Source organism: Antedon bifida, chromosome 8 (genome assembly GCF_963402885.1).
Source record: "Antedon bifida chromosome 8, ecAntBifi1.1, whole genome shotgun sequence".
NCBI classification, from domain to species: domain Eukaryota; kingdom Metazoa; phylum Echinodermata; class Crinoidea; order Comatulida; family Antedonidae; genus Antedon; species Antedon bifida.
This window is the reverse complement of record NC_136233.1, coordinates 11,383,851-11,408,466: the sequence shown is the minus strand read 5'-3', so window position 1 is coordinate 11,408,466 and position 24,616 is coordinate 11,383,851. Positions and strand designations below refer to the sequence as shown.

The 24,616-nt window shown below is 32.3% G+C and overlaps 1 protein-coding gene across 1 annotated transcript in view; it reads left to right on the top strand.

The window, feature by feature from the left end:
* Positions 1 to 24,616, top strand: part of LOC144851086 (uncharacterized) — a 134,720-nt gene that overhangs the window by 70,011 nt on the left and 40,093 nt on the right. Inside the window, exons 46-62 of the mRNA XM_078708609.1 lie at positions 228 to 350; positions 570 to 692; positions 985 to 1,107; positions 1,262 to 1,384; positions 1,789 to 1,911; positions 2,445 to 2,564; positions 2,831 to 2,953; positions 3,396 to 3,518; positions 3,945 to 4,067; positions 4,353 to 4,475; positions 4,823 to 4,945; positions 5,291 to 5,413; positions 5,853 to 5,975; positions 6,395 to 6,517; positions 6,952 to 7,074; positions 7,477 to 7,599; positions 7,787 to 7,909. Of these exons, the coding sequence (XP_078564735.1) occupies positions 228 to 350; positions 570 to 692; positions 985 to 1,107; positions 1,262 to 1,384; positions 1,789 to 1,911; positions 2,445 to 2,564; positions 2,831 to 2,953; positions 3,396 to 3,518; positions 3,945 to 4,067; positions 4,353 to 4,475; positions 4,823 to 4,945; positions 5,291 to 5,413; positions 5,853 to 5,975; positions 6,395 to 6,517; positions 6,952 to 7,074; positions 7,477 to 7,599; positions 7,787 to 7,909 (2,088 nt within the window). The remainder of the gene's footprint in view (positions 1 to 227; positions 351 to 569; positions 693 to 984; positions 1,108 to 1,261; positions 1,385 to 1,788; positions 1,912 to 2,444; positions 2,565 to 2,830; positions 2,954 to 3,395; positions 3,519 to 3,944; positions 4,068 to 4,352; positions 4,476 to 4,822; positions 4,946 to 5,290; positions 5,414 to 5,852; positions 5,976 to 6,394; positions 6,518 to 6,951; positions 7,075 to 7,476; positions 7,600 to 7,786; positions 7,910 to 24,616) is intronic.

Genomic DNA, 24,616 nt, shown 5'->3' with positions numbered 1-24,616 from the left:
TTGTAAAAATTACCTCTTCGGAGAACAAGAATTAGTTTCTATTAAAATTATTTCAGAACATTGTTCGTAATCAAGTGTTTAACATGGGGTTTTCTCCCAAACAAACATGCGAGCTAACGGAAACACTACGGATTAGAGATGACCAAAGCTACGGATACAAATTAGTTTTAGGCCTAACATAAAATATGACATTTTAAAGAAAACCTGTATTCTCATTTTTTTTCTAGCCGTCAATGCCTGCAGTGGTAATCTTTGTCAGAATGGAGGAGCTTGTAACTCTGTTGCTGGTTCCTGTACTGCTTACACATGTTCCTGTCCAGCATGCTTCACTGGAACATTCTGTGAAACAGGTAATCTTTTGCGGTTATAAAAGCTTCAGTAGTTTTGTTTTTTTCCTTAGTTATATGTTGAGCGTGACCTCGACAAATAAATGATATTAATTGCTGGTGTGCATTACCAGTGGTTGTTTTCATGTCGTTATTTGTTAACACTATTTTGGAGATAAAGAAGATAACAAAATTTGTAATATCCGAAATCTGCTTAACCTTGTATTGATGTTTTATGTTTAGCTGTCAACGCGTGCAGTGGAAACATTTGCCAGAATGGAGCTGGCTGTAACACTGTTGCTGGTTCTTGTACTGCTTACACATGTACCTGTCCCACATGCTTCACTGGAACATTCTGTGAATCAGGTACGATGTGATTATATTCTAGTCTATAGCGTCATGACAAGTGCATTTCTTTAACCCATGTGAAGTCAGCTATAACCAGGTTTTCTCATCCATTCATTATCTGTGCATTTAGCTACCAGAGTACAAGTTTAATTCTAGTTACTGCTCAACTAACCAACCTTTGATTGTTTTTAGTCACACCACATGTTATCTCAATAAAGCTTTTTATCGAGCTAATGCAATGCTATAATACATCATGCAAATCTAAACTAATATGATACTCAGATTAGGTTAATAACTTTTGATTTTATAGCTATCAATGCTTGTACTGGAAACCTTTGTCAGAATGGAGCTGCTTGTAACGCTGTCACTGGTTCATGTACTGCATACACATGTACTTGTCCAACCTGCTACACTGGAACATTCTGTGAATCCTGTAAGTATTTATGCTTCAGCAGTTTTAGCCCATTGTAGACTTGTCCGTATAAAATGCGCTGTTTTAGAATTTTATCATTTTTCACTAAAGTGCCCGATTGAATCATTGGCCAGTAGGCCTAGTACGTGACGATTGCTTTCTTTTTCTTCTGCAGTTATAAACTCATGTAATAGTAACCTCTGCCAAAACGGCGCTAATTGTAGTCCTCTTTCTGGTTCCTGTACTGCGTACACGTGTGCATGTCCCACGTGTTATTCTGGAAATTTCTGTGAAACAGGTTAGTTCTTCTATTGCATTGACCTCCTTTTTAAAGTTGTAAGCATTATTGTAGTCTATCGCATTATTACTATTATAAGATTTCACCGGATACGCTGTACTGTATCCAATCCACTTAATATGTTCAGTATCATAGGCAAATTCATTAATACAGTGTCACTTATGTATCACACGTGGTGCCTGTTTTATGTTAAGGTTTAGGCATTTGACTTATGATACAATTCGCCTATTGTACAGTATTATTCAATATAGATAGGCTTCAGTACTGAAATTCGGCTAAGCGTTACACTTACACTCCGGGTTAGGGGTATACTCTTAGTAGTTACCATTATTATTCATGGAACCTTTTTATTAATATTTTGATAGCGGTATAGAAATTAAAGGTCATTTATCAATCGTTTTCAGCACTGAATGCCTGTACTAACCATCAATGTGCCAATGGTGGAAACTGCATCGCAGTAGCTGGATCATGTACAGCTTACACATGTACTTGCCCAAGCTGCTTTACAGGGGAGTTCTGTCAAACGGGTAAGAATACTAAACCTTAATATAGTCATAATATTTTTATTTGTCCATTAAAACTGAAATTAACTGAAATTTGCTTTGAAAATCTGGCATATCATCATATAAAATATAAATAAAACAGTAAAAATATACAAAAAATTGCACAACACAGAATAGCATTATAACAACACAGAAACATTACAATTCTCTGATAAAAGATTAAAAATTACTTATTATAATAATGATTCAATTTTGCACATTAATTGTAGTTAACATAAGTTTATATGTTTACAAGAGTACAATAACACATAAAAAATGCACTCTTCTATTTACCGTTTAATTTTAGAGTTTTGTAAATGTATTGCATTAGGTACAAAAGAGCACCTGAAAAGTTTTGTTTTCGTTTTTGATTTTTGATACATAATTTAATGCAAACTACCCCGATTTAGCCATCAATTAAATTAAAAAGCCTTGAGCACTCTTGAGTGGTATGTGCGCTATAAAAATCTTATTATTATTATTATAATCAGAATTTAAATATCTATTTGGTTCTGTAGCCATCAATGCTTGTGATAATAACATCTGTCAGAATGGCGGCTGTAACACTGTTGCTGGTTCTTGTACTGCTTACACTTGTAGCTGTCAATCCTGTTTTACTGGATCATTCTGCGAATTAGGTATATACACATTGTATTATATATTTGTTTAACAGCTAAATCTTTGAAAAAACATAATGATTTTTGCAAAGACTTTCTTTAGGAATACATTTTATAAAGTTTGAACGTATTTTCGAAATCTATTTTTAAAATGGAATTTTCTTCTGGGTACGGTGTGCCTTTAATAATTGAAATCGTTGACCTTACTGAATTATCTATTCCTGTGTTCCACCTAGAAAACAAAATGTGTATAAGTTATATATTTTGTTGTAATTATTTTAATACAGCTGTCAATGCTTGTGACAATAACGTTTGTCAGAATGGAGGAGCTTGTAACACTGTTGCTGGTTCTTGTACTGCTTACACATGTACCTGTAGCGGATGTTTTTCCGGATCATTCTGTGAAACAGGTAAAAACTGCATTTAGCAATCTCTGCTTGTTGTGTTCACAAAACTCCCCACTATTGATTATTAAACTTTTTAACAATCACATATTCAATTATTTCCTATAGTCAGTCAAAAGGTGTTTTATTTATGACAACTGTTAGACTGTTAGTACAAGTGTCAGTGCGGCTTGAACAACTCATATTCTTACACTAACGTTTTAGTCTTTTTTCTCTGATATTCTCAGCTGTCAATGCTTGCAATGGTAATATCTGTCAGAATGGAGCTGCTTGTAACACTGTTGCTGGTTCCTGTACAGCATATACGTGTAACATCACTTTAGCAGTTATTTTCTTATCTTAGGAGGATGGATTTGTGATTGCTTGGATATTTTTTCCGAATAATTAAAATAATTGTGTTTTATTAAACATATGTAACTTAAGACACTGTTTATTCCATTTTATTCAGCCATCAATGCGTGTAGTGGAAGTCTCTGTCAAAATGGCGCAGTTTGTAACGCTGTTGCTGGTTCATGTACTGCTTACACATGTACCTGTCCAACATGCTACACTGGAACATTCTGTGAAACAGGTACAAGTCTTTATTTATTTTGAATTATTGCAGTCAATTCTCGAAAAAGTTGCCCGTAATATTCAGTGAAATATAATTATAAAATAATAGAAAAATATTTTGTTTTATTTATTTATCACAGTAGAACCCATAGCAAGAGCACACCGCCATAGGGATACAGCTAATAGTTAAATAGTTGTTCGTCATAGTGTTAAACCTATATTTCTCCTTGTTCGTTTTACAGGAAAACATCCCCTTATTGGGATTCCTCTGAAAAAGGGTGACACAAAGGAGGGGTTATACTATTATAACATCACTTTAGCAGTTATTTTCTTATCTTAGGAGGATGGATTTGTGATTGCTTGGATATTTTTTCCGAATAATTAAAATAATTGTGTTTTATTAAACATATGTAACTTAAGACACTGTTTATTCCATTTTATTCAGCCATCAATGCGTGTAGTGGAAGTCTCTGTCAAAATGGCGCAGTTTGTAACGCTGTTGCTGGTTCATGTACTGCTTACACATGTACCTGTCCATCATGCTTCACTGGAACATTCTGTGAAACAGGTAAATTAGATAAATAGACACCATCTACAGACACAATCTTCATATTATTCCTTCAGCTTAATGAATTCTCACTTCTTGCTGTTTTAACCGTTGTTTTGAGAACACAATTAAAACCGGTTATTTGAAATTTGTCCCGATTCTCTGCTGCCAAGGAATGGGAATATTTATTCACAGGGTTAAATTAATCGGTTATATTTTAGCAGTAGAAACAGACACATACAGAGTAAACTTATATTTGTTTATAATTGTTTGTGATTCTGGAATGTCATTTTTTTATGGTTACAGCTGTGAATGCATGTAACAATAACCTATGTCAGAATGGAGCAGCCTGTAACACTGTCGCTGGTTCTTGTACTGCTTACACTTGTACTTGCCCAGCATGCTACACCGGATCATTCTGTGAAACAGGTATGTCCACATCAACAGCAAATGTTTATAAAAGTCAGATAGGTAGGGTGCAAACAGTTTTGATTCTATTTTGTATAGGATATGAAACCACGTTAGGGGCGTTACCAACAGCAGCAAGTACTTTCTGAATAATTTAAGCATAATTGAAAACCCTCTAGATACCTTGACCATTAAGCGCAGTCTAAATATCTTGACCACAGAAGACCTGGCTAGACTTTTTCACCAAAAGACAGATGTTAGATATAATCATCGAGTTCCTCGATACTAAACTTATGCTGATGATGATTATGATGTATTAATTCTTCTATAAAGACAGTTATTTTTTTATCACAATGTATTACTTACAGACGTGAATGCTTGTTCCAATAACCTCTGTCAGAATGGAGCTGCTTGTTTTGCTGTTGCTGGTTCCTGTACTGCTTACACATGTACCTGTCCAACATGCTACACTGGATCATTCTGTGAAACAGGTAATCATTTTATATATAAATATCAACTTTTTTTTTATCAAATCGTACTCAATTTTAATAGCTTTTTCAAAATTTGAAATCACATTATCATAAATGAATGTAGCATAAACCTAAGAAATTATTACCGGGTATTTGTGTAATTAGAACAATTTTCATTAACGAATGTGTTCACAGGTTATACGTTGCTTACGTTGCACCAGTTTCTGCAAAATAGCACAGGGAGAAAATACATTTTAGATAACAATTTAACAAGAAGACATTTTAATTTGTTATATAATTTGAAAGGCATTTTATACATTTTGAACTACTTTTAACAATTGGTTGACAAAATCCTACTGTTTTTAGATGTTAACGCATGTGATAACAATGTATGCCAAAATGGAGCTGTCTGTGTTGGGGTAACAGGATCCTGTTCAGCATACACATGTGCATGTCCCTCGTGTTTCTCTGGAAATTTCTGTGAAACAGGTAAAGCTATAGTACAACTACTGTATATTGACTAAATTTTTAACTGAAAGAGAGAAACTCGATCTGGTTAAAAATCTGCAAGAATAAAAAAAGAACGCTATTATTTGCAAATCCCACGATTTATTTTCATTATTATTTTTAAGTTCAAACTACAATAGCAGAGATATGCAATTTTAATTTTGATCATAATTATGTCTGCAAGCACCTAAATACATACCTTATTTCATTAACTGTAATTGGTTGCTCATTTTCTCTCCTTCAAACTATTCATTTTATTGAAGCAAACATTTAAGGAAACGTCACAGAAAAGGCTTTGGCCAATTGAAATATCTTTGTGCAATTAAATTCTCTAGAGAAAATACAAGCTTTACATTCGCTGGAAGTCTTTATGGACTATTGTTTGTTCAATTAATAAAAATATATTGTTTGCTTTCTTTAGCTCTAAATGCTTGCTCCAACCACTTGTGTCAGAATGGAGCTGCCTGTGTTGGAGTTACTGGTTCTTGTACTGCGTACACATGTGCCTGCTCTGGATGTTTCTCTGGAGCATTTTGTGAAACAGGTAAATATCTCCATTAAAAATTACCTAGATATCTGTCAATGTATGTATATAATAATAATAATAAAAATATATACTTTTTAAAGGCAAAGTATGTCATACTAAATTTCACAAAAAGAGAGAAACAAAAACAATAACATCAACGGAGCACTTTCAATGTTATATATAGGCCTAAGTTTTGTATAATTTGTACAGCTATCTTGATAAAAATAAAACCAAGGACCTGCCACGTTGAATTTACTACTGTATAATCCCTACTTTGGGACACTTCCCCATGAAACGAAGACGGGAAAACATTATTGTACTTAGACACTCCGGCCAAACTCAGGGGACACGCATATTATGGCGAGACATTGGGTCATCCTATAGAGGAGTTCTACTGTAGTACATTTTTCTTAACCTATTGATTCTATTTGTTGTAGCTATCAGTGCTTGTTCCAACAACTTGTGTCAGAATGGAGGTATTTGTGTTGGCGTTACTGGCTCTTGCTCAGCATACACATGTAGTTGTTCAGGGTGTTTTACCGGAACATTCTGTGAAACATGTAAGAACAATAGCCTTCTATTTACTAATCAATTTTGAAAATATAATTAATGTTCTTTCTTAATAATATTCTTTTGTTAGTTAATCTATGTATTAAGAAGCCCTATATTACTCGACCAAGTCCGTAGTTATATGTTTATTAGGCCTACTGAGTGGTTCTTTTTTCGGCTAAAGGGAAAAACTTATTAAGCCTATTGATCATCACTTATTCTGCCGTCTCTATTTTGAAAAGAACTCATCTTGTTTTCACGTGCGCATATGGTTAGCATAACAATATTATTATGCCTGAGATAGTGAAGACAGGAAGGTTGCAACACAGATACATCTGCTAAGACTTTCTGTAACTACATTTTTTTTACTGCAATTGATATATGATTATATTTTTTAAATGTCACTACAACCAGTTAGCACAGTTACTGCCATATCTTTTTGTAGCTATCAATGCATGTAATGGAAATCTTTGTCAGAATGGAGGAGTTTGTAACACTGTTAGTGGTTCTTGTACTGCTTACACATGTACCTGTAGTGGATGTTTTTCTGGATCATTCTGCGAAACAAGTAAGCCACTTTTAGCCGAGTATATGCTGAACTGGGGTCTTTAAATGTGGTGTGTTGTAGTACTTCTAAAAACTTGCTATAGTGTGATTGTTGCTTTACTGAAAATAGCAATACAGTGACGAGATATTTATTGAGATACAAAATAAACCATACCATAACATAAAAAGTAGCATAGATAGATGGACATAAAGGAAAGTAAATATTAGACATTATACTGTATATATAATAGACAAATAATTGAAAAAATGACAATGCTGTGGGTATCATTGGCTAGATCTCAAAGGAGATACAAAATAAAATAAGCTAAATCAAAACAATAAAATAAAACAGCCAGAAAAATTAGCATATATATAATTATTACGCTATTATTCAATGAATCTAAATATATTGGTTATTTTTTAGCTCAAAACGCTTGTTCCAACAACATTTGCCAGAATGGAGCTGCCTGTGTTGCAGTTACTGGTTCTTGTACTGCATACACATGTACATGCTCTGGCTGTTTCTCTGGAACATTCTGTGAAACAGGTGATTATCATATTAATATATATTATTATACATTTACATCTTTACATAGGCTTTAGTGAAGCATTATTGTGAAACATGTAAGCACTTCTTGTTTCTTTCTTTCAGCAAGTAAAGGTTTGTAAAAAAACTATAAACTATATTACCTATGTTACAATTATCTATTTTGAATGTATTTTATTATTGTTAGCAATCAATGCCTGTAGTGGAAATCTTTGTCAGAATGGAGGAGCTTGTAACACTGTTGCTGGTTCTTGTTCTGCTTACACATGCACCTGTCCAACATGCTTTTCTGGATCATTCTGTGAAACAGGTAAGTACTGTAATATTAACATAATTATTATTATACATTTACATTACATTACTATTTAAGTAATATTAACATGCTATAGTTTGTCTGATCCTAATAAAATTAAATGATTTTAATAATGGTTACAAATACAATTTTTTCTGTAGCCGTCAATGCTTGTAACAACAATCTCTGTCAGAATGGAGGTAATTGTGTTGCTGTTGCTGGTTCCTGTACTTCTTACACATGTTCCTGCAGCGGATGCTTTTCTGGAACTTTCTGTGAAACACGTAAGCAGAATACTTACTTATTTTTTTCCCATAATGCATAAGCACGTCAGTCAATTTAAAGTATTTATTTTATAAATACAATTTACTTTACCAACACTTTTCTTTATAATTACCTTCTCTTTTTATTCTTTAAATTCAGATTCTGCACTAACTCTATATTAAAGGAAACAAATAGGAAAAATAAAACCTTATATTTGACAAAATAAAAAATAACTACATAGCATGCAATAAAGTATTTTGAGTTTTTTAGCGCCTATTTTTTAAGCATGTTGTACTATTGCAATATGTCTTGGTCTTCTTGATGTGTGTCGTGATATTTATTAAACCACCAGTCCATAGCATCACAATACCAAAGAGTTGTTGTTGTTTCGAATAAATTCCTGATAATGCCATCATATATTTTGTTATTTCTTGTATCTTTAAATGTTATTGTTAGGCCTAATAGTTAGTATAGTTCCTCTTATTTGATCAATCTGTGCTCTTTTTCATCTGCAGATTCTAATACAAATTATATTTTGGTGTTTCTGTTGTATTTGATTTAAAAAAGGAATTGTATTGACACTGTTCGCTTAGCTGATAATACTGTACCTACATTTGTATTGATACATCCCTGGCTATGGCGGCAGTGACAATCCTAGGCCTAATTCACTTTGTCCTATACGGCATAATCTTGTATTTGTTTTGTTACATAGAACTCAATGCCTGTTCCACCAATTCTTGTCAAAATGGAGGAGTTTGTAACACTGTTAGTGGTTCTTGTACTGCTTACACGTGTGCCTGTCCATCATGCTTCACTGGATCATTCTGCGAAACAAGTAAAGCTAACTACAGTATTTAAAAACCTCAATGGCCATGTATAATATAATAAATTCCATTTCACAAATTTCACAATTTAATGGAACATTCTGCCTAAAGGGCGAGCAATTTACGTTATCAATACAAAATTTATACTGTATAGAAGAAACTGCAAATATGTAAAATGAATACCTCTCAAAATATAGTAGAATATTCCAGACGAACGAATTAATAAATGATAAATTTATCATTATTTTAGGTGTAAATGCTTGTGATAACAACTTATGTCAGAATGGAGCTCCATGTGTAGCCGTTACTGGTTCATGCACATTCTATCAATGTTCATGTCTTTCATGTTACTCCGGACAGTACTGTGAAACATGTAAGTACCTCAAAATAACGCTCGCCGTATAAAATATCTTTCGATTTGATATTTTATTTGGCATCATATAATGATAAGAAACAAGATAAAATGCAACAATATAAATTTATGAAAAAGAGCATACATAAGACAGACTAACGAACAACACACGATACTGTGATATAATATAACCTAACTAGAGGGTACTCCGAGAGTACAAACCTCCGCCTACTGTAAAATTCCCCTACATAAAATGTCCCCGGAAAATGAATATATTTTTTTTACATTATTTTTTATTTTTTCTAAGTGTAAATAGGCTAAATGCACACTATAAAGTTGTGGATGAGAGTTTGGTGTAATGGTTATGTATTCAGCCTCTCACAGTTGAGATCGCTGGTTTACAGTCCCGCTGAGTTTTTTATTTTTTTTTTGTATTTTGTTATTTCTTTTTTTTTGTGGACCTTGATCTTTGACCTTTTCCCCTCAAAGTCGAACTCGTCCGAGCTTTTGAGGCATAGATCATTGTTACCAAATTTGGTGAGAATCGGATAAAAACTGTTGCCTCCAGACTGTTCACAGACAGACAGACAGACACACAAACATACAGGGGTGATAATATAACCTCCTTGGCGGAGGTAATAATAGTTGTATATGTATTGTTTTTTTTACAAATTATTTTTATACAGTTACGCCTGGTGGGTGCAACGTGAATCAATGCCAGAATGGTGGTATTTGCACCGCAGTGTCATCAACATGCACATCGTTTACCTGCACATGTCCTTCAGGTTTCACAGGAGCTTTATGCGAAACTTGTAAGTATTAAATGCATCCATTCCCTCTACCTTCAATATATACCTTTTTGACGGTAGTATATAGGTGATAAGTTTGTGTCTTACATTTTTGTTATTCAGATGAGCTGTGTAATATTCTTCGATAGATTCCAAAAATAATTATATTTATTCTAATTAAAATATACAGACCTAGATGTGTTTAATATTTTATAATAGGTAGCTTTCGCAGGAACATTAACTTTAACCGCGATGACGTCAGCATTCCACTCATTTGCATAACAGCGTAGGCTAGGTTCAGTCAATAGTTGCGCAACGTACTTGTTCTTTTTGATTTCGCTTAGACGGAAGTGTAGAACGCAATGTGTGTGTCGCGCACGCAACATACGCCGCTTGTACCTTTGCCTGTATTAAAATAAATCATGGAATATCCTGGGCCTAGATACTAGGCCTAGCAGGGCTTGTTTAATCATGCATTATTGGGTGATAAATAAGATATTGCTATAAACAATTCTTATGGTTTGGCTTAATTAAAAACATCACTTTAAATTTAGTAATTGTTTTCTTAATCATGATTCTTCCATGTTTCGATACCCTTCGGTTAACGTTTTCCAATGACGCTACACAGTTTCATCAGTCGTTTTCCATTGCCATGTTTGTCTTTTCTGTGTCTTGTACATCCCTTTTCTTCCCATTTTTTCCAGCAACAACAGCATGTTCATCTTTCCCTTGTCTAAATGGTGGCGCTTGTTCAATTACTTCCACCAATGGATATTTCTGTACGTGCCCATCTGGTTACACAGGAACACGATGTGAGACCGGTAAGTTATGAGTACACAATTAGGTATACTCTTTGATTACAGGGTGTGACGACAAAGAATGAATAATAGTTGGAATTCCTGACTTTTTGAAGCCATGCTACTTACTTACAATTTCTAGTTCAAATATGTTATAAGGTACTATACGTATGTCATGTTATTTATTTTACCATCAGTCTATTGCAAAGTTTCATCAGCCGTTTTACATTGTCATGTTTGTCTTTTCTCTGTCTTGTACATTTCTTTTCATTTTTCTTCCAACATTTTCCAGCAACAACAGCATGTTCATCTTTCCCTTGTCTAAATGGTGGAGCTTGTTCAATTACTTCCACCAATGGATATTTCTGTACGTGCCCATCTGGTTACACAGGAACACGATGTGAGACCGGTAAGTTATGAGTACATAATTAGGTATACTCTTTGATTACAGGATGTGACGACAAAGAATGAATAATAGTTGGAATTCCTGACTTTTTGAAGCCATGCTACTTACTTACAATTTCTAGTTCAAATATGTTATAAGGTACTATACGTATGTCATGTTATTTATTTTACCATCAGTCTATTGCAAAGTTTCATCAGCCGTTTTACATTGTCATGTTTGTCTTTTCTCTGTCTTGTACATTTCTTTTCATTTTTCTTCCAACATTTTCCAGCAACAACAGCATGTTCATCTTTCCCTTGTCTAAATGGTGGAGCTTGTTCAATTACTTCCACCAATGGATATTTCTGTACGTGCCCATCTGGTTACACAGGAACACGATGTGAGACCGGTAAGTTATGAGTACACAATTAGGTATACTCTTTGATTACAGGTGACGATAAAGAATGAATAATAGTTGAAATTCCTGACTTTTTGAAGCCATGCTACTTACTTACAATTTCTAGTTCAAATATGTTATAAGGTACTATACGTATGTCATGTTATTTATTTTACCATCAGCCTATTGCAAAGTTTCATCAGCCGTTTTACATTGTCATGTTTGTCTTTTCTCTGTCTTGTACATTTCTTTTCATTTTTCTTCCAACATTTTCCAGCAACAACAGCATGTTCATCTTTCCCTTGTCTAAATGGTGGAGCTTGTTCAATTACTTCCACCAATGGATATTTCTGTACGTGCCCATCTGGTTACACAGGAACACGATGTGAGACCGGTAAGTTATGAGTACATAATTAGGTATACTCTTTGATTACAGGATGTGACGACAAAGAATGAATAATAGTTGGAATTCCTGACTTTTTGAAGCCATGCTACTTACTTACAATTTCTAGTTCAAATATGTTATAAGGTACTTCACTTATGTCATGTTATTTATTTTACCATCAGTCTATTGCAAAGTTTCATCAGCCGTTTTACATTGTCATGTTTGTCTTTTCTCTGTCTTGTACATTTCTTTTCATTTTTCTTCCAACATTTTCCAGCAACAACAGCATGTTCATCTTTCCCTTGTTTAAATGGTGGCGCTTGTTCAATTACTTCCACCAATGGATATTTCTGTACGTGCCCATCTGGTTACACAGGAACACGATGTGAGACCGGTAAGTTATGAGTACATAATTAGGTATACTCTTTGCTTACAGGATGTGACGACAAAGAATGAATAATAGTTGGAATTTCTGACTTTTTGAAGCCATGTTACTTACTTACAATTTATAGTCCAAATATGTTATAAGGTACTTTACTTATGTCATGTTATCTATTTTACCATCAGTCTATTGCACAGTTTCATCAGCCGTTTTACATTGTCTTGTTTGTCTTTTCTCTGTCTTGTACATTTCTTTTCATTTTTCTTCAAACATTTTCCAGCAACAACAGCATGTTCATCTTTCCCTTGTCTAAATGGTGGCGCTTGTTCAATTACTTCCACCAATGGATATTTCTGTACGTGCCCATCTGGTTACACAGGAACACGATGTGAGACCGGTAAGTTATGAGTACACAATTAGGTATACTCTTTGATTACAGGTGACGACAAAGAATGAATAATAGTTGAAATTTCTGACTTTTTGAAGCCATGCTACTTACAATTTCTAGTTCAAATATGTTATAAGGTACTTTACGTATGTAATGTTATTTATTTTACCATTAGTCTATTGCAAAGTTTCATCAGCCGTTTTACATTGTCTTGTTTGTCTTTTCTCTGTCTTGTATATATCTTTTCATTTTTCTTCCAACATTTTCCAGCAACAACAGCATGTTCATCTTTCCCTTGTCTAAACAATGGAGTGTGCTCTGACACTTCAACTGGATACTTATGTACGTGCCCATCAGGTTATACAGGAACACGATGTGAAACTGGTAAGTTATGAGTACAAGATAAATCAAGGACTTTTTTATTACTAAATATAGTGACAAGATTACGAATAAAACGTTGACTATTTGTCAACTGTCAACGGGACTTATCAACTCTCCTAAAACCAATATGTTCTTCTACAGTCATCCTAAAGGTCCAAATTGTCTAAGAATGAGAATTTTTGAAGATACGATTATTTGGGCCATTCCAATGGTGTGCCGTTTTGGTAGAGCTTTGAGATTATTTTGGACATTAAATAATTTTTTTTACATCCTATATTCTTTCTTTACGCATCTCATTTTATTGATGTTTTAGTGTTTCTCATTATTTACTTAGTAGGCCTATATATGTTTGTAAGTATGTGCGTCTTTGCTTCTGTTATTGTTAAACATTCTACATTACTTACTTTATACTATAAATTTGTGGAAGGAATGTCTACATATAAGTCGAAAGCAATAGAAATTGAAAGTATGTACGTGTGTGAATGTTGTCAAACTAAATTGTGGATTGAGTTGCAAAAATGATACATGTATGTTCTGTTGTCTGGAAAAAATCCAACCCTTCTATGTAAACTTTTTATTTAAAAAATGTTAATGCATTGGTAAGTAATTGGTAGATGCATACCAGGTAGAACAGTTTAATGATTGGTTGTGGTTTCCTAACCTTTCATGTTGGTTTTTAATCTTTTTGTAATGGTATTATTAATTTATTTTTAATGAGTATTTTTAAAACATACCCTTTTGTTGTATAATTAATTGTTAAAATGACAGAACTCCCAACTCTCTTTCATGCGAAGTAGTACACTCCTTTACAAACAATTTATTTTCGAAAAAAATTTTACTCTTAAAAAAGCAATAAAAAACAAATTAATAAATGAACAATTAAGATTCTTTCATGAAATAAGTATATTATTATAGGATGGTAATTGTAGAGTAGCTTTGCGTCAGGGAGTTGAGTAATTGGTCATCCTGTTAGTAAACGCTGCTTAGTTAAGCTTGAATCTAACCCCTAAGTCCAGTAGTTTAAAGGTATAGTGTTCTGGAAGTCATTGGTTCGAGAATTACTTGCGCAAGTTTTCTCAATGTCAGAGTAGGCCAAATATCTCACCTAGTATATTATAATAGATTATATAACAAATCAGTTGTTTTGTTTCATAGTTTACAGACCTGTCTGTAATTTGCTTTTTATTGTTTACTAATATTACAAGCTTTTTGGTATGTTGAATTTCATGTTTGTGTGCAGTCATTGGCTCCTGTAGCAACAATCCATGTCTCAATGGTGGGACATGTACTGAAGGAGGATCACTGGGTTACACATGCCAATGTGTTTCACCATTTACTGGCGATAACTGTGACGGTAATTTGTTACTAATCAATCATGTTCAAATTGTTCTACTGTAGTAAAATACATTTTTTACTGTGCAATAACGTATAATGTATAATGTTTCTATAATAAACAGCGCTTGGATTACCCAAAATAGCTGGCTAAATAATTGCATAGACATATTACATAGTAAACCAAAATTACTACTGTATTAACTGCAGTAGAATAATGTTGACATGCTCACTAACTAATCTTGTTTTGTTGGACCAACCCATCTCAAATTTTAACAAATCATGGACACCATTTGTTTCATTCGGTCTTACCCACATTTTAATCACATTTTATGCTATTTACCATGGCAAATGAACTGACTTTTGTTTATTTCTGTGTAATTCAATAAAAAAAACTGAATGAGGAGAAAATTGTCATTCTCTATAATTATATATAATAATTTATTTTTTCCTTTATTCCAAATTTGAATTGGCTTATAATTAATGCTTGCAATGTTTGTATTTATAAATAGAAATGTTAAACCTGGCATCACATAATAAATAACAATGTTTTTTGTTTTGCTTTAGCTTTAGAAATCTAAAAAAAGTTTATTGAAATTGGGCCCAATATACTATTACAGCAAAATTATTTTTGTTAAAAATATTTATTGCTTAATTGTTAATAATACTATGTTTGTGTTGTAATTACTGTTGCATGGTGAATTTTTGAGGGAAATTTATACTAATAGTTCATTTATGCAAGTATTAATGAGAAATTTGTATTTTATACAGAACTTTCTACTTAGATTTCTGTTATGGCCTGACATACATAAAATATTCATAATAGAGTTAGACTATGATTAGAATAAGAAGAGGAAAATCGATTCTATAAAGGAAGTACAGAAAGATGATATTTTGTCTCATAACAAATGATTATATTGACATTATTATTTTGTTTATTAATTCAGCTAGCCTAGCATGTAGTAACTCACCATGTCTCAACGGTGCCACCTGTTTCGACATTTTTGATTCCTACATTTGTGTGTGTACATCTGGATACGGAGGAACCAATTGCGGAACATTATTATGTAAGTGAACCTACTACGAAAACAATTGTTTGTTTTGTTAATAAAATGTACATTTTATATTGCAATGGTGTTAAACTCACGAGATATTGATTGTACCTGAGTCATGAAAGAGAGGAAATGGTCATTCTTTAGCTTGTTTATATAGATTTGGCTACTTACCTACCTACAGTACCTACCTAACGACCGAATAATAATGTAAATATTGTACTCATCTTATAACATTTTAAAAGTATCTATACAAATCCTAATTTGATTTGATTTGATTTGAATTTATTCGGAAGTACACAAATATTTAACCTTTACCTCGTAGCCTTTAACGTTTCATCTTTCCAATATTGTAGCATCCACTCCATCTTTTGATGCTTGTTCGAACAACAGATGTCTTGCAAGCTCTACATGTTACAATAGCTACAATCAAGGCTCATCTCTAGCACCATCTGACCAATACTCATGCAAGTGTGTGACTGGTTACACAGGCCCATTTTGCCAGTTTACTATCAGTATGTATTTTTTTTTTTAATTTTAAATATTTTTTTATTTGATACAAAATCGATTGAAATAACAATATAGAAGACAGATTATTGAGAAGGAAGATATTTTCTAAATGTCGTGGTAAGTGCGCAAAATAATGAAATTAACTTCCACAATTCAAACTTCAGCGTTGGTGCAACACGTTTTGGTTGGTGATTGTGGAAGATGTTAATTTTCTGGTTGATTTTAGTTTCTTTGTTTTCTATGTTACTGTTATATGGATGTAGGCCTACTATCCGAAATATAAGAGATACATTAATGAAATATCATGATTTCCCAAATTGAAAGCTGATAAATAACTTGAATTTAATATAAATATATAATAATTAATATACAGTATATAACTAATGTAATACAATTTTTTTAGTTCAAGTACCATCAATGGATGTTTGTACAGCGGAAGCAAATTCTAGCCCATGTCTTAACTCTGCAACTTGTAACAACATGTATCACAGTCAGTTGCACAGCACATCGATGCCAGTGCTTAAGTACTGTACATGTACCACCAATTACATCGGAGATCGATGTCAAACATTTGGTAGATATAGATATAACCTTATTTTTCATTACAAAATAGTTCTGTCACATTCGGAGTTGTTATAACTACATTATTATGACGCTTGATTACCTCCATGTAAACAATAAGTTATATATTGTTTTTATTTATTTGATTTTTATAGTTGGAACAGATATTGACAGTATTTATATTGTAAAAACCTCACCACACAGAATACCGTACTGTACATATATAAAAGAATAATATAAAGAAATTGATCGATTTTTACTTTTGATGTCTTGACTACTGTAAAGACTGTAATCTATGGCTTCTATGGAGGTCCTCATCATTGTATTTTTGTAGGCTACGTTGTTAAAAATAAATAAATCACATTTCTGCTGGGAACAATTTTTAATTTGTTTACACACTATTCTTTTTAATGATCAATCATTTATCTTCATATTTTATTCTTGAACTTTCCTTTCAATAGTTACAAACAAGGACTTCACATCACACAACTGAAATGTAAATGTTAGAGTAAATGATAATTCCTTGAATCTATATCATATGTGCAACAAATAGAAGACGAGTATCACGTTTTTCTTATAAGGCGCAAAGGGAAACATTGCTGAGTCTTTATTATTGGCGTAATCCCTCTTATTCAAAGTTATATAGGTTACTAACAGACGTAAATGTTTACGTTAACCTGTCAAAGTATCTATTTGTATCGTTAAATAAGAGAGAAACAACGTCACTGTAATAATTATGAATCTATGGGCCCATGGCCTAAAGATAAAATAAAGGCAGGCAGCGTTGCCTGGAATGAATGAAATAATAATATGTATGAATAAGTATTTTTGTTTTTTTTAAATAGTTTCTAGCAGCCCATGTAGCAGTGGACCATGTTTCAATGGAGGAGGATGTAATGACTTTGGAACATCATATACGTGTACTTGCCCGACTGGCTATACTGGAACACGATGTGAAACTCTAGGTTAGATTTAGAAGAGTTTCTAGTTTAAGATGTAATAAGAAACGCGTCAACAATTGTAACTCTTCAATTAATGTATTCGTAATCTTAGCTTCATCAAACTGCTGTTGAATATTCAACCTTGATTTTCTACAATTATAATTTAAATATCGCACATGTTACGATTTTTGTAGGCTAAATAAGAGAGAAACAACGGCACTGTAATAATTATGAATCTATGGGCCTGTGGCTTAAAGATAAAATAAAGACAGGCAGCATTGCCTGGAATGAATGAAATAATAATATGTATGAATAAGTATTTTTGTTTTTTTTAAAATAGTTTCTAGCAGCCCATGTAGCAGTGGACCATGTTTCAATGGAGGAGGATGTAATGACTTTGGAACATCATATACGTGTACTTGCCCGACTGGCTACACTGGAACACGATGTGAAACTCTAGGTTAGATTTAGAAGAGTTTCTAGTTTAAGATGTAATAAGAAACGCGTCAACAATTGTAACTCTTCAATTAATGTATTCGTAATCTTAGCTTCATCAAACTGCTGTTGAATCTTCAACCTTGATTTTCTACAATTATAATTTAAATATCGCACATGTTACGATTTTTGTAGGCTAAATAAGAGAGAAACAACGGCACTGTAATAATTATGAATCTATGGGCCTGTGGCTTAAAGATAAAATAAAGACAGGCAGCATTGCCTGGAATGAATGAAATAACAATATGTATGAATAAGTATTTTTTTTTTTTTTTAAATAGTTTCTAGCGGCCCATGTAGCAGTGGACCATGTTTCAATGGAGGAGGATGTAATGACTTTGGAACATCATATACGTGTACTTGCCCGACTGGCTACACTGGAACACGATGTGAAACTCTAGGTTAGATTTCTATACATTTATTTCATAATTGTTTGATTTAAGATTGCTTTCAATAAGTATCTTGACACAATTAACCCTTTCTAAAATGTTTTTTTGTAGGTAGTAAAATTTCATTACCATTATTCTGAAGTAGCTCTAAACAAATTGAATTTGTTTATTTAATGTTAACAGTTAATCAGTTTTTCAATTCAAGCACAATCATACTTGACTTTAGGAAAACACTTTGTTGTGTAATCTTTACTTTCTATTTTTTTTCTTTTAGTATCTGACGCATGCAATCCAAGCCAATGTCTAAACGGAGCGACATGCGTGTTGTCTGGAACAGCTTACACTTGCACTTGTCCAGCTTTATACTCAGGAACTAACTGTGAAATCTTTAGCAGTAATTATACACTTAAATTATCTTTATATTATATCTTATTATATTATATTATCTATCTATCATCTAATATAACTTGTAAATAAGAGAGAGAATCCAAGACAAACAAGAGTGTATGGTTACCTACACTGGTCATATTTTGATGGCACTGTTTTACTAAACACCAGAAAATTAAAGACACAATATATTTACCATATTCCTTTTTGAAAAATATTGCATCATATTTCACAAATGATTGTCACAACAATCAAGATTATATTGTTTACCTACACTGTTTTAGTTACTGTTTTTCATTGTTATTTTTTATCACATCACATTAATCATAAATGATTTTCACATAACAGATTAGATAAAAAAATAATTCTAGTTCAAAATTTAATATTGGAAATAACAATACAGTGAGTATACACATAATTATTCATTTTAATGTCAAAATGAAATTTAACGGTACAAACAATTTAAAAAAAAATCGTCGAAGCCAAACCGCAGATCAAAGTTACGATAACCTGTATTGGCAAGTCGAGATCAGCGTCCTGTTTGATTACCTTGATGCCGGCCTCAAGCCACAGACTGAATTCATATGCACAATACACTATATAAAGATAAAACCTATTTTTCTTTCTTTTTGTAAAGAAAAACAATTCTTAAAACGTATTCAAACTTTTCTTCTTAACATCAGGTTGTTATATGTTTAATAAGAGTTATTTTTACTAGAATCTTCTTACATGTTTACTGGTACCTTTTGACAAGTAGGCACTGGAGTTTTCAAATTTATCAATTACTACTTACTTGAAGCCATATATCAGCGAAGTTTGTAGTGTTCAACACCAGCAAAATTGCTAGTATAGACCAACTCATGACAATTTCTGCCCAAATTTACATATAGTTAGCATGCATCTCACGTCCAGGCCAAAATCAATCTTTTCTTCAGTATCTTCACTGTAGGTCTGGACTTCTATCCCCCACCCCCTTTTTCTAGAAATATAATCGAATCCTTCGGTAATAAAACAATAAAGTGCAAGGTAATTTTATTCTTGAAAATACATTGAATTTGAAGTCTGTACTAGAAGGAAATAATAATAATAATAACAATAATAAAAATAATGCAGATTTCTAGAGCGCACTAAGGGGCTTGTGCAAAGTCCAGGAAAAAACATTTAAAAAAATGATTAACATAGAAAAAATACAATATAAACTTAATCAAGATTTTTTTGTAGATTTGATATTTACAAAGTTAAAAGTTGTAAACTCTTGTATATTATTTTGTTTTACACATTTGTACAAGTGTTTCTTTTTTGATTAATTAACATTGATTAAGAATTGGATGTTTTAAATCTTATTTTGAAATATCAGACACAGGTCTTTGTAATCCTAGTCCATGTTTGAATGGCGGTATGTGTACATCTTCTGGAACTTCATATACCTGTATGTGTAGTACAGGTTTCAGTGGAACGAACTGTGAAACAGAAGGAGACACAGGTATGTTATTTATAAGCGATATGGTGTATATTACTCGTGTTGTATCTACTGCCTCAGTAGGTAATAGACATTTAACTTTTACCACCACTATACAGGTCAACAAAAGCCTTCAAAATCATAGACTAAAATATTTTTCAATCACGGAAAATGTGGCTTTCTTTAAAAGTTATGAGATGAAGAAAATAATTATGCCATTTTATTGAACTGTCATGGAACATGTCATGAAATTTTTACTAGAAACGTCATAGAAATTTACCCTTAAGAATTGTGTATAAATCTCGAAAATACCGTGAATAGGCTGTTTTGTAGTTTAGAATAACAATAATGATTTCGCTGTTGTTTTCCTTCTTAGACAATCCTTGCGACAGCAACCCCTGTCCTGCTGGCGAAGAATGCTTTTTTACTACAGCCAGTTTTATTTGCATGGGTAATGTGTTTTTTTGTTTAACGCATGCTCTGTTTTATACAGTAGTTGACAAATTTTAGCATAGTATTTTGTTTGTTGTTGTTATTTCTTAGGTTATGGCACAATATAAAGGCTAGCCTCTACCCCTGAATGGAAACAAAATAAATATTATGGTATAGGGTTCATACTTTCTAATATGATTTATTTCTTCCATGTTGGTTATATCATCAATCAAAGTAAAATAAAATGTTTTCCAGTAAGTCATTTTAGGTGAAATTTTAAGTCAAATGTCATTTAATTTGCATATTATCTACTTTTAACAAATTTGACTATAGTCATTATGAAAAGCACTTTATATCATTTTGTTAAATGTTTCATTTTTAAATATATTTTTACATACTTAAAAGTTTTTTTTCAGGTAGATAGTATAATAATTATCTAAATTGTTCAAATTATACCAAAATATTATTTTGTGGAAAACAATATGTAGGCCTATTTGTAGGGGTGAGAGCTAGCCTTAAAATCATTATTCAGAAAATCGATTTAAATACGTCATCCTACCACAATACGATTTGAAAAAATAAAAGTTCAAAGGATATTGATATAAATCATATTTATACAAATAATGAATGTTTATGAGTTGTATGGTGAGAATATTTCACGAGTTGAAAAATTGACTGCTCTATTTTAAACAACAACATTAATTAAATAAATTGATTTGTTTATTCTCCAAGTACAAAGAAGATTATTTATAAATTGAAAGGTTTAAAGGCGAAGCTATACTTATTCTGAAGGAGCTAATAATAATTAATAATTTAATTTACGTAATACAAATAAACTTAGGAAAACGCTGATTGTATTGTAGTTTAAGTTTTTTATTCGTTTACCGTTATGTTTAAATGGGAGCATCTTATTGAAGTTCTATAAAAGCTGAATTACACTTTAAATATTTTACATAATTTATTTAATATATTGATGTTTGTGTTGTGTTTTAAGCCATTGTTTGTGTTTCTGTAAACAAATATTTGTTTTTTGTTTAAACGTAAAATGATGCTTTTGTTATTATATATCTCATTTTTTGATTAGCGCTTCTCTTTTTCAGTTGTCACATATATTTATTACCATCTCTTTGCGTGTGCCCATCGCTTTGATAAAATGAATTGTTGCTCTGCACAGGTTTAAAAAAGTAGAAATAAATCGTACATCAATCAAATAGATTTTTTCATACACAGTATTCATTTTGCTAAACATTATTTTATTATTCTGTGTGCTTATCATATCATATCGCTATCATTAAATCATCCTCATTATTAAATTATTCACATTATTTATTTACAGTATCTGTATGTTAACAAAAATGGTGAAACATAGAATACATTGGAAATATGACATGTGTTGGTAACACAATACATTCTTGTGATTGTCTTGTTTCATTATTTAAATACATTATTAATATCGCATTTATATTACACGTGTATACATTTTGTTACTAACAATACACCGCCTATGTGTCTATTTTACATTACTTTAGTGGTGATTGTTTATAGTTTTTAAATAGCTTGTAGCGAGTTGTAGTGACTCAAATATTTCCAACAATTAAAATACTATAACAGATAAAATTATTTTTATTTTTGTTCTCAGCAACAAGCGGAAGACGACGTAGAGATGCTAAGAGCATTGACGAAGGTAATGGTTTGTTGTCCTATCGTTTATGTTACTATTACACGGTAGTTTTTCTAATATCATTAATTTCCAGAGTATGCTTCTGTTAACAATAAATATATTTTTCAGAATTTCCAACATACTTCAGTGTCTGTTCCCCTAATCCTTGTGCCAATGGCGCAACATGTCACGCATTCAACCATGACGATCAGGAGTATTTTATGTGCGAGTGTGCAGCAGGTTGGACTGGAACAAACTGTATGGATGGTATGTTTATTTGTTGATTTGATAGCAAATCAATCTAATCAAACGGTCTTAACTACATGTTAGAAAACCCGTTAAAAACATTTTGTTTTCACGACGTTCCACACTCGAATACGCAGCTACTGAAACATCATTCTACGCATGCCCAAAAACATGTGATCATGCGCATAAACAAGCTAAAAATACATGGCGACAACAATATTTTAGTGACATTCCTATACTCTATATTGTAATATTTATTAGACATAATTATGATATGAATAATTATAATGACCAACAATAGATGAGTAATATAATTTGCAAAGTTTAGCAAAATAGATGACGTGGATGATTTCTTCTGACATCCGATTTCCTATCACGTGGCATCTCTTTTAACCATTGTTTTTTAAATGGGCAGGTGTAGTCGATAATATAGTGTGCCTCTGACATGGTTCCTGTAGAGGGAACATTATTAGGTTTTATTCATAAAACTCGTGACTTAAGATTCATTGTTTCGGTATGTGTTGTTTGTGTAGTGTGGACAATTTGCTCATTTTAATTTTTAAATCACCAACTAAAATGTTTTTGTTGTTGCAGTCACGACTCGAGAAAATCTGACTTCTGACTTAGACGATCTTCATGAGGAATCTAACTACGTCCACTGGGTAATGGGCATCTCACTTGGCGCTCTCATCATCGTCATTGTAGGTCTGCTGATGATGCTTAACCGTCTGGTGACAGGAGTGAAACAACGTAACATCTGCAAAGACGAAGTTGCTTTGGTCAACTAAAAATATCAATACAGTCGGGACGTTTTAAGTTCCCAGACTTGTTATTAATTGTATACTAATTATATACTGGTAGATTTTAGAAAACAAATAAAAATGTAGTAAACAATACGATTTCACAATATATGTTGAAGTACGGTAGATTGGTACATAATAATTAGAAAATAGTTCAATATGTTGGTTAGAAAGCAAAAATGTTTATTGACTTTAATATGTATCACAAGATATTATTTGCTTAGAACATCGAATAATTTATACATTTTATGTGTAAAATTGTACGTAATTTTTCTGCCTCTTAGTTATTTTTTTTATTTCGAAATTATCATAAAATTAAAATTTTCCAAAACCTTGATGTACGTACTTAGTGGTTATATTCTTGAACGCTGTACTTGGAGCCTAGCTGAGATTGTTTGATATTTTTATATTAGGAATTTTCTATACTTAGATATTCTTAGTAGCTTTTGTAATAAAATTGGGATTATTAAGAAACATTGTTCATGTTTTGTTTTATACTGTTTTTCATTTTTTTTTTATATCTAGTTTTCCGCTCGATAGACTTTTTTTCCGTAATTCGGTAAATCAGTAACAGTAAATCAGTAATCGGTAACAAAACGTGCGCATTCTTAGCGTACTGCAATATGTGTGGAATTTCTTAGATAAATTGCGAGCTCGATTTTTCACGAGGCAGCTTTTGTATGATGGGTTTCAAGATATTATATGTTCATATTTCGATTGCTCATGCGAACTAGTCATTAAAAAAAGTGGGTAAAATTGGCTTTTTAGAGATAATTGAGATTTCTGTTTATGAGCGCAACGAGAAAAAAGAATGACAGTGCCAAAATCCTCTCCTTTCCGAAACATGTATCTCAAATAAGTCCATTACTTGATTGAGTTGTTCAGAAAAGTTACCTTGCAATATTATCAATGTATGTTACAATCGAAATGCTAAACATTTTTAATGACAATGACAAAAGCAAGTCAATGACAACCGGTTATTTCAGAAATAAAATAGCAAATGGAGTAGATATTATCTTATAAATGCTGTCTATTATAGTACGATTTGAAACGAGTTGTTCATCCAGATCTACATCAACATATTATGCTCTTCGACCAGGTGCAGTAGCATACCTTGA